The sequence below is a fragment of the Dendronephthya gigantea genome, unplaced genomic scaffold, assembly GCF_004324835.1.
Source record: "Dendronephthya gigantea isolate DGI-Jeju-01 unplaced genomic scaffold, DenGig_1.0 000020F, whole genome shotgun sequence".
NCBI classification, from domain to species: Eukaryota; Metazoa; Cnidaria; class Anthozoa; order Malacalcyonacea; family Nephtheidae; genus Dendronephthya; species Dendronephthya gigantea.
In genome coordinates this window covers 155,301-166,673 of record NW_021163030.1, presented here as the reverse complement: position 1 = coordinate 166,673, position 11,373 = coordinate 155,301, and the positions used below count along the sequence as shown (strand labels likewise).

The 11,373-nt window shown below is 34.8% G+C and overlaps 1 protein-coding gene across 1 annotated transcript; it reads right to left on the bottom strand.

Moving 5' to 3' along the window:
* Nucleotides 1-718: 718 nt before the first annotated feature.
* On the bottom strand, nt 719-11,373 carry LOC114521564. Its single transcript, XM_028542037.1, has 19 exons — nt 11,139-11,373; nt 10,819-10,918; nt 10,648-10,697; nt 9,123-9,444; nt 8,445-8,589; nt 8,023-8,177; nt 7,583-7,631; nt 6,937-7,088; nt 6,073-6,634; nt 5,690-5,809; nt 5,059-5,181; nt 4,029-4,260; nt 3,600-3,895; nt 3,344-3,496; nt 3,038-3,128; nt 2,641-2,809; nt 2,356-2,419; nt 1,455-1,783; nt 719-1,094 (listed from the first exon to the last, which is right to left on the bottom strand). The coding sequence occupies exons 4-19, from the start codon at nt 9,441-9,443 to the stop codon at nt 957-959; spliced, it is 3,099 nt and encodes a 1,032-aa protein (XP_028397838.1). The 5' UTR covers nt 9,444; nt 10,648-10,697; nt 10,819-10,918; nt 11,139-11,373; the 3' UTR covers nt 719-956.

The following is an 11,373-nucleotide window of genomic DNA, read 5'->3' as shown; positions in this document are numbered from 1 at the left end:
TATATTTTGACGCCATTGTAAGAATTTTCCGTATGAATCTAGACTCAGTATAGAACTCATTTTCTTTTAATGAAAAACTAATTTTAACCAAAAAATATTACTATGCCGTATTACTTGCCGTGATAAAATTACCAGCAGCTATGATCATCGGATTTTGCACTTTCTCATTTCAACAAATCGTGGCAAAAACCAAAATGACTGTCGGTAGATATTTTTTCTAGACATTCATAATCTAACCAGACTAACCTAGCTTGTGATGATTCTCGGAATGTTGTGTTGAGAAGTAAAAGTTGTGTGTGGAATTATTAGTAATTTTCCCATTATTTCGTACGAACTTTTCCTACAAACAAACTATACTGTTCCTTATATATAAGGATTATCTTAAAATAGCCCTTCTTATAAGGCTCTTGTTAGGGCCAGCAATTAGCTCCTATACGAAGCGTGGATACGTTTGCATTGTATTATTTCCTGATATTACCTCAGACAAAGATTATTTAGTTACCTCAGAAACTCGAGATTCTTAGAAGTTCATATGTAAAGACAGTGAAGTCCAATACCGATCAATAATATAGACTTTTTCCCACAGACAATTTTTTATGTACCATGAGTGACAAACCGACTGTTTGCGAGTAATCAAAACCTGGCTTAACTCCCCCTGAAAGATATTTATGAATCTTTTTATGAGAAGTAGACTCATTAAATATTTTTGCGCAATTAATTAACTGAAAAATTGATAATATCAGTATATATAAAGTAATTAAATTATTATAACATCAGTCAGTTTAAGAAACAATCAAAATGCAAAGATGATTGATGAACGTTCTGTGCCATCCGTCATGATGCAAATATCCTGAGTAAATAATCCTATTATGCTGAGTATACCTCCAGCATGCATGCATATTCGAGATATTATTCAAACAATCATTCTGGTCTCATAATCTGTACTGAAGAAAGTTTTAACATCCAATGAACTCCAATCTAAGCGAGATATGCTGATTCCATGATCTGGGATTAATCCGGAACGATTTAGCAATGATTGGCGGAGAAAATATTTGTTGTTCCACGCTACCTTTGTCTTTGTTTCCCGTGAATACCTATTTAACATTAAAACAAGTATTTTGCTAATTTGAAGTTGGGGGGAACGCCATAAATATTTTGCAGTGGCTACTGAGTTTAGTAGTGGCTAGACGTCATTTACTAGCACACAATTAAGTGAAATATAAAATGAAATAAATTGTCAATTCAAAGTTTTGCCTCTGATGATATAGAAATTGACGGTGAAAAACGGTGAACATCTTTTTTCAAAAATCTTTTTTCAAAAAAAAACACATACGTGCAACGGTACACGTTTATGTGTCTCAGCTTGAACTATTCAGGCCGGTATAAGACACAAGTTATTCTAAGATTTTTGGTCAAATTTCATTAGGAATTATACCGATCGCCGACCGACATACCTTTATTTGCCCGTGTTGTTTATACGGATGAAATATTCTTCCATCATTACTCCAATACACAGCATAACTCTTTACAAACTGATTACAACAATCCTCCCTGCCTTGAATTTTAATCGCAAGAACTACTATGCTTTTTTTCATATCAACCTGTATCCATTGGTGTACATCATTGACCTTCGCTGACCACGCCCCAGTCCTACCACGTTGTGCTCGGAAGTATAGTCTGCCATTATTTGCTCCGGTATTTCGGCTCCATTCCGAAGATGCTGAGATTTGAGAATCTTGTATTTCACCATTTCTCATACCAAGTTCATGGGAATTAGGGCAGACTACAAACAAAAGGAATAATATAATGTTCAGTCGTAAGAGAATAAGATGATAGTACGTGGTGTTTTATCATTCATTGTTCACTGGTTAAATAAAATCTAAACGCCCAAATCGAAGTCTGAATTTGATGGTGAAAAATGATTGCAGGTGAACTAAATGACACTTGTGACGGTATTCGCTAACACAGCCACTGTCTGTAAAAACAACAAGTGTTTATCAACGCCATGCGCAGCGAGTGATAAGTTGCAGAGTTAAAACATAGGCAACCCGTCTAGAAGTTTTTTCTTGACTCGACAGATATCGTTTTCATTCAGTAAGCTGTTAGTTCATAGCCTAATTATCTCATACATCAGCTAGGCCTTCCCGCGGGTCTAGAAGTAATTATCTTCCTAACTATCACTGCATGATCGTTTCTAACAATAAACATGAATGCATGTTCCAATTGCATGCAACTGGAAACCTTAATAGTACAATATATAAACCCATGTCTTATGTAGTTATTAGTATTATTACTGCCATCATTCATTTACAGTTATTTTGCTCTGTATATATAAATCGCAAATAATTATTTTACCTGTATATGGAACTGTAATTAATCTTTCCACTATACTTGGTCCCTTGCCTTGAAAATTATCAACCTGTAAAATTATTCATTTCTTGAGAAATTTATTGCTTTTACAATCAACAAACGCTTATCAGCAATAAAGCAAACATTAGCATAGCGCAACAATATCGTCAGGCTGGCAATGTACACGCTAGTCTTCAAGGGTAGTTATACTCATGATCACCTGACGAAGACTCTTAGGCCAATTAGGTTTTTATGTAAATAAATTCAGTTATATTTTATATTTTTACTTACTTGCTTGACAAATCCAGGCTTTGGTATTCCAGTTAATCCGATTAATGCAAACGAACCTCTAAAATCTCTTTTCATGGGTTCTGTAGCACCAATGGCAAGTAATGCTTTGTAAGCTTCAGAAGTCATAGATCCTTTTCCTTCGTCTTGGATTGCCGCGAGAACTATTTTACTAAAAGATACCAAAAAAATGTATTCACGAACTATTGCAAAATCCATTGCAATCCCTAAGAAAATACTTCGTTACAATGACTCTCGTACAATCAATCATGTTAAATTAGAATGCAATATAAAGGCTGGAAAAGGAAAGTGTTGTAATCTTTAAAGAAGAGATGCAAGAAAAGAATGTTCTGTTAAGCAGATTGAAATCTATAAAATCTATATTTCATATGTAGCTAACCTTGACGCGATTCCTTGCAAAAATTTAATCATTTTGTTAACATTTTTAACATTAGCGTGGGTATCGAAAGAGATTTCATTTTCAACCTTTCCTACAAAAAGAATAAAAGAAACCATGTTGTCAATGAAAAATTTCCATAATCCTAGATCATATTAGTTCCTTGCCGGTCAAAAAGGCGGTCATTTAGACGTGCTCAGCTTTACAAGGCTACACTTCCTTGGAAGACTCGTGAGATTTAATAGTTTTCTACCGGTAAATATAAAATAAAATGAAATAAAATAAAGTGAATCTAAGTCCGTCCGGTACCTGTCCAACCATCAACGACAACAAAGTTATATCCTCTACCATGTTTAGAATAATCTTTCCCATCGATACGAATAATAGCGAGACCACATCGTACTGTTTTGTGTTTATCATTGCATCCTTCACTCCGCACTTGAAGTTTTGACACTCTGACATCTATGTAACAAGTAAATATACAAATGTATTGTTGGTTGCCATTTTATGCTAAATTATATATGGTAGAAATCACATTTGCATATATTCATGGTAGTATACTTACCTTCAACAGACGAAAGCATACTACAACACATGAATTCTTCAATACAGTAAAGTAAATCACATTGTGATCGGTAAAGTCCAGTAATGTAATATCCATTTCTTGTGCAAGAAACCATTCCACTTCTATGATGATCAAATTTAGCCCAAACATTTTCTTTATAGCAATCTTTGTATATAAATGGTTGTGTTCTTGGTTTACAGCATCTCGCTTTCTCAATATTATGCAGGTTTCCACCATTACTTCGTTCAAGCCCGGCCAAATAGTAACCACGAGGACACAAATTCCATGTTTTCGATCTAAGACATGCATGACAAGACTCCTCTTAGTTAATATAGATTTGGAGTAATTCCTGTCTACCATGTTGCGTATGACAAACAGGAGACGAAATAGTTTTATGATCCAGAATTTAAAGAATCATGATAACGATACCTGTCAAAACTTCCGACCCAGTCAGCAACAACACAATCTTGATTATCATTGATAAACGGAATAGTTCCTTGACAACATCTAGCAGCTTCAAGATGATAAATAAAGTCATTGTGCGGTCTTGCTGATTTAGACCTTTCTAAACCAACGATATATGGCGCTGATGATGGACAAACTGACCATCCTTTTCTGTCAAAACTTCCCCACCAATTACCATAACGACAAGCAGGATAATCTAGATCAAGCAGAATACAATTTTAAAACATAAGAATAAAACAAACGCGGAGTTAGATTCAGGTTTGGGTCCCTCAGTCCTATATCTTTAGGATGTGATGTTTTGTAGCCTTTTCTTCTAACACCAAGTTTTCTGCTGAATATTTTTTTCTGATAAAGCACTTGTTTATACTAGATACGCTAGATATGCAATTTGAAATGCAAACAATGTACACCACTTTAAGTTTTTTAGCTGCATGTAAGATTATATTTGTGATTACAGCATTGCTTGATTATTAGGGTATATAACGTCAATTTCTCTATAGCAATTTTGTGGAAAGGCTAGACCAGTCTTAAAATGAAATCGTGCTTGTTTATTATATATCTTATTCTGCATCCGCATCCCCGTCGTTGGTGTTCTTGATGTCACTTGTTTTTTCATCATAACTTTCATTTTCACTTCCGTCTTTACTATCGTCGTCAGTATCCCTTCCACTACCACTTTCGTTTTCACCACTTCCGCTACTGCCTTCTGTAGCTGTGTTATAGAAAATGAAGTTTCCCACCAATTCTTTCTGGCTAAACCTTTTAGTGCATGGTCATAATTAAAATGTGTGATGCAATGTTTATTATAAAAAGAACTAACCATTTTGCCAATCATTGAAGCTCGCATTTCTACATTTGTATAAGTTTGGTGAAAAATAAGTTGTTACCGCTACGTATTCTAAACGTTTACGAAGTGAATCAACACTAGACGCCTCTCTAATAAAAATGACAACATTTAAAAAAAACAGGAAATTTAATGAGCGAGGAAACTGACCTGCTTTAGATTCACAATGTCTTCCTGCAAAACCTTGAGCACAGAAACACGTGTAAGAATTTTGCTCTTGCTGACATCTTCCACCATTTTGGCAAATATGTTGTCGACATTGACGAGATTTATCTGATTGAAAAAAAAAATAGGATAAAGTGAGGATGAAGTGAACACAAAATATTACTGACCTTGAAGAGAAAACTTATTGGTGTTAGTAAAGAGTAAGTTCATGTCATTCATAACAGGTAAGGATTATGACTTGGTGTGATAATCCTTACGTGTTATGAATGAAAATTATAAAAATATTTGGCGGAGTGTTCCATGAATATCCAGAGCATAATAAAATGAATTTAAGTAAACTCAACAAACTCACTAAGCATATTTATTACTAAATAGTTTTGTAACACAAAATGCAGCACTCCAGATAAACTGCCCTTAGTATAATCAGTGAATATATGCCTAGTCAAATTTGTTTCATTTATAATTATACATAATATAATTTATATATATATATATATATATATATATATATATATATATATATATATATGTAAGATTTTAAAAATCTTTTTGAGCGGAGTATTTTACCATAATGACAGCGTAAACGCAGATTGTCTTATAGGTTTAATATACCTACCTTTGTCTTTTTCACAGTCTTGTCCTTCGAAACCTTTGGCACACGCGCATACATACCCACCCAGCTTTTCTTGACATTTGCCTCCATTTTTACAAGTTGTAGAAGTACACCGAACTTTACCTGAAAAAGAAGAACTGATGATAAATAAATATATATATTATTTTATAGCTATATTGTTCTAGGTGCAGGTTGTGCGCGTTATAATTAAGTTTTATAATATTCATGTTGGCTGATGCTCGAGGATACATACTGTAAATCAATGCAAGATCGAGTTGAAAACTTGGCAATAATAAATTTAAACGTGCCGTATGTTCTCCAGCGCAAAGAGATAAGAATTTTGGTAAAATTTAGAAGAGAAATATTCAACATCCGGGTATACTTACCCAGTCGACCTGGTATAAGTTTCTTACATTCTTGAAGAAGTCTTGAACTCTCTTGTGGAGGTAAATCATACGTACTTGCCAGAGTACTGTAGTTTAAACATGTTTTCGTTATAACCTTTCTGTTATTCAACTCACAACTGGAATAAAAACCTTCTTCAAATGCCGAAATACGCAATGATTTCAAAACATTATCTTTGGTTGTATAATCTTTGCCTGAGAGTCCTGTGCACAGGTCTTTGTTTGGGAAGAAATCCTGAACAGCTTGACGATATACTGTATTAAAATTTTCATTTCCTTTTTTACAATGTCCTGTTACTGTTGTAATCACATTTTGCTTTCTTTTAAGACAGGAGAACGTATATTTAATCCCGGTTAAAATGTTTATAATATCCCCTTGCAGTCCAAACGTTGCACCATAATTTGCATTCGTTATTTGACGAAGGTATTTCTCAATTGTAGACACACATCCAGAATTTTGTATATCCTTACACAGAGCTTTGATATCTTCAAGTTGTGTTCGCAATTTTTGAGATGATAGCGCGGACTTCAGTTGTATCCAACCCTATATAAAGTCAGTACAATATATACACATAAGTCGAGAATTTATCCGAAGCAGGACTAAGAAGTGTCTTACTGCAACAAGAATCTGGAATGCAACAAGCATTGCAATAATTTGATATCCTCATTCAGTGCGTTTCACGATTATGATTTCACAATGAACATGCATGCAGTAATACTTTTTCACCCAGAATACTTCATTAGAGAATATGCATATTGCATATACTGTAAATGGTTAACATGAAAACAAATATTGCTGTCCATTTTCAAACATTCTATTTTGATATATACATGCATACATCAGACCTTTGCAAAGAAGCGAAGCAAGTCGTTGCTTTCTCTTAAGATGGCTACACATTTATCTCTGGCTTTTTTGAGATCTTTTAAACCACTTCGAACAGAACTTGCAACTTTAGGACATTGCCAGGCCATTTCAATCTGAACTAACGTTGTCACTCCTGGAAGAATAAATAGTTAGCATGCATGCATGGTTGGTATTTTTTTGTGCTAATTTAATGTCATGCATTTCGGTGTGCTTGAGGCTCTGCAGACATGGAAGTGACTTTAGCCCCCATTATACCATTTTGCAAAGCTGTGCAAAATCTTTTAAAAGATATAATTGTCCAAATAAAATATTTCATAAAACCGCTGTGAACCAGAGTGCATTGCATTTTGCCACTCTAGTTACATAACTTTCTAGTAAAGTCACTAAAGCCTTCGTGAAGTTGGGAGTCTGCAAGCCAGTTACGGCAATGAAAAAGACTATTATTACAAACCAATGAAAAGCCATATATAATAATAATAATAAATAGGATTCGTTATCGAGAATCCTATTGTTCTACAGGTTTTGACGGACATGTGAAACACGTTTTCACATTGAATTGCGCCAAAATTGATTGGACACTCTTGAACGATTTTTTAAAGAACAGAAAATAATTTGGGATGTTCAAACCTTGCCGAGTAAGATGCAGAACAGATGAATTCTTCCACTTGACATCTTGCTGAAAAAGGCGGTAAAGAAAGGAATAACAGAGGAAAATTAATACAATAAGAACTGCAGAGGGAAATTGTGGGGTCCGGGGCAAAATTTTTTTTTTGGGGCCTTTGTCATATTCGACCATGGTCATATTCGCGGGAAAATGGCAAATACGACCTTGGTCATATTCGCCGGAAAATGGCAAATACGACCATGGTCGTTTTTGCCATTTTTCCGCCGAATATGATCGAGGCCGCCTAAACTGAAATAGTTTTAGGTCCTTTCTCAAATCGGCGGCCCCTTCAGGTTTGGGGCCCGAGGCAAAATGCCCCCCTGCCCTTTCTATAAAAGTAAGCAAGGTAAACCAGACAATAGAAAACTATTCGTGGGCAAATTTAAAGATCATTAAAAATAACCTTTATCAAATTCATCTTATTGTTGTACTGAACAATCATTGGAGGATGTAACGGCTCCACAGAATCTTTAAGACCGGAAGTCAATCTTTCTACGTGATAACCAATATCCTCCACATTTTCATTTATCTTTATTATCCACTGATAAACTCTTTCAACTATGAAAGTGAAGATAAACAATTATAAGAAGGGATTTAAAAATAAACCCGTGTTTATCAATAATTTTTATATATGTTTTCATCAATTAATCAAGTTTAATATTTGCAAGGTACACCACATAACCAAACCGATTCAAACTGTTATTTAAGATTGATATTTATAAAAACGCGGGTAAACGGAGCTGAAAATGATTGATAAACACTTTGTACCCGGCTTTTCCTACTCTCATGTTTTATACAATTCAAACAATATATATTTATTTATACCTTCATTCCATTTCTTATCGATATCTTTATTGTAATATTTTAATCTCTTCTGAATCCTTTCGTATTCCCGTTTGGCGCGACATAATGAGCGGTCAAATGTACAACAGCCTCCAAGTTTTTTCCAAACAAACTTGACTATGTTTACCTAAAAATCAACTAAATTTAAACCTCGGTGATTAAACACTAAACAGGGAGGGGTACCCTTCCAGAAAGAGCCCACTAAAAAGTTACCCGGGTCACAAAATTCACAAACTCTCTTATTTCTCTTTAGACCCAACCCCCCAGCAAAGATGCCACAAAAATAAAATAGTTCGTTCATGTAGAAAAATGTAGTGCGAACCAAATGCTCGAAGCTTGGGGCAGCGTTCGCAAAACTATTTTTAGGGATAGAGCACTTTTAGGGTTATTCCAGGGCATACCTCTTCAAGAAAATTATAGGCTTTGAAGTTCTGCAGATGCAATTCCCTTCGTTTTAGGGGTCGAAGTTTTCACAATAATAAACAATATTATACTGCATTACTTCAAGTTCAAATAATATTTTTTTGCTACTCCTATAGTATTCATAGGTGTGTCCTGCAAACCTGGGGCCAAAGCAAATTGCACCTCCCCAACGCCCTCTGAGCGATCCTGTGCAAACGTCTTAATAGAAATAAGTATACAATGCTGATCAATACATACTCGATCTAATATATCTGAAACAAAGCTTGAGCTTGCGATAAAAGCCTTTCCAGTCGCTCTTAATCCTTTATAAAGATGTTTTCCAGTAACTTTCGTTGCCTCTTTTATTCCTTCACCTGCTTTCTTAAGCCCTTCTCCAGTTTTCCTCACTGCAGTTTTTGCACCTTCTCCAACTTTTCTCACTCCAGTTTTTACTACTCTCACTGTGCTCCTGACTATACGTCCAGGACTAGGAAGTCGTACGCCCCAACTATCAGTGTATGCTATATGAAGTACTATGACTGATAGAAGGATGATGAATATTTTCATACATATCTTCATCCTAAATTGAAATGATCAATGACTATCAATAATTCTATGGAAATTTATAGTATAATTTTAATACGAAAGATTCAGCTACAATATGTGAAAGAACTCGACGACATTCCCGTGCAAAATTGATGTACACCCAACCTCGTACCCAGGGTAATTTCGCTGTTCTATACTTTCTAAAGACCCTAGGTATGAGGATGGTGTACATTATTTTTTTTTTAATTTTAATTTGAAAAATAGCTATAAAAATCTTTTCATGCCATATTGCAAGCCAAGTTGCTCTGAGTGAAAAAAGACCTGTTGGAATCTTCAATCACTATAGTTACCCAGACCAGACACATCCAATGGTGCCGGGAGAATACACGATTTTTGTGAACACGATAACAAACTAGGTTTTAACGCTAGAACGACAGAATTAGTTTTATTTAGTTCTAAATATTTTTGCCTGGGAGCTGAACCTCAAAAAACTTTTGAAGTATTAAGCGTTTATAAGGCTATAAATATAAAACTTCAACGAACTATCTAAAATAAAGTATAAAAAGTCGCTATTTTACTTAGACGGAATACACTCAATACAGCACTTTAGGTTCAGGTTCGAGCCGGGCAATTGTTTTTAAAGTCAACCATGAAAATTTTATCAAGTTAGCTTTATTACTTTTTGAGTTTTCGTGCACGAAAGAAAGGGCAATGAGAATTTTAGTTTGCTAAGAAAAACGACGAAAAAGGTTTGCATATATTCATAAAATATAGAGAACAATACAATAGAAAAATGAAACAATATAGAATAAGCAAATAGGCCCCTTTTGTTCGCGTTCGTGATATATTTTCTTGAGATAAAATATTCAAGATCGATTACGGAAACATTTAAGTTTGCATCCCTGGAAATTTTTAAGAGAGGATAAATACATACCCTTATATGCCTATATACCCTTTCTGCACTAACCCTATCACGCCCGAAAAGGAATTTTGAAAGCTCGTTTCGTTTGCGGACGAAGCAAAAAAAACTGTGTAGATTTCGCAATATTAAATGATGGTAATTTGAGGTTAATAAATACATTTCATTACAGATGGTTCGGAGCAAGAAAGATGCTGATGTTTAAGGCTGTTTTTCATCAAGTCGAAATTGACGTGACAATTGCGTGACCGAATACTTCACAAAATGCAGCTAATACACATTTACACAATTGTAAAAATGCGCGGTATATATAGTTACCTCAACTCAACTCTCAAGTCTTTAAAAAGCTGCCAGCTCAATCAAAAAATCTAAAATTAAACAAGATGTCTCTAAAAATAATTCGGTGCACGGCAAATGATTCAGGTTTCCTGATCATCGTTATATTATTACCTTAAATTTCAACAAGAATGAAAAAATTCTTATATTTACCCTGCTTTGTGTAGTCTTCGCAGCTCGAGTTTACTTCAGATACTGTAGAAGGAGAGCGCACCGCCAAACTACAAGTTCAGTGAGGTGCTAGAAGTATATCCTGTTAGAGCGGAAACAACATAAGCATATTTAAATTCATCTGGCAGGGGAAATAAAATGTATAATAATATTGTAGTAACTGGTTCGTCCTACTATCACGCAATCAATATTATAGAATTGAATAGTTAAAAGTAGTAGTGGTTAAACGAGTTGGAGGCCACTGGTTTTGCCAGTGGTTTCCCGTGAATAAACTGGTAGTTATATAGTACTCTAATAATTACCTTATTACGCATTTATTTGGTCCAGGCTTGACTGACATAGGTCTGACCAAACTGCCTTTACTGCCTCTAGTGTAGAATGAAGCTAAGACTAATATCGCTAATGAGATGCTAATGAAGGTTAATCTAATTAATCTAATTAATTACTGGATTGGTTTCATTCGATGCGACCAAAATGCTACTTCCAAAACACGTCCGCCACTGTATTCAGAGGTAGTAAGCGTGGCTAAATTTGATA

What these genes read in the sequence shown, in the direction of transcription:
- LOC114521564 (XM_028542037.1), bottom strand. Translation starts at nt 9,443, where the DNA reads ATGAAGATATGTATGAAAATATTCATCATCCTTCTATCAGTCATAGTA. An exon ending in ACTTATACCAGGTCGACTGG is followed by an intron (nt 5,810 to 6,072) that starts GTAAGTATACCC and finishes CTTCTTTTTCAG; the next exon opens with GTAAAGTTCGGTGTACTTCT. An exon ending in AACAACACGGGCAAATAAAG is followed by an intron (nt 1,095 to 1,454) that starts GTATGTCGGTCG and finishes AATGTTAAATAG; the next exon opens with GTATTCACGGGAAACAAAGA.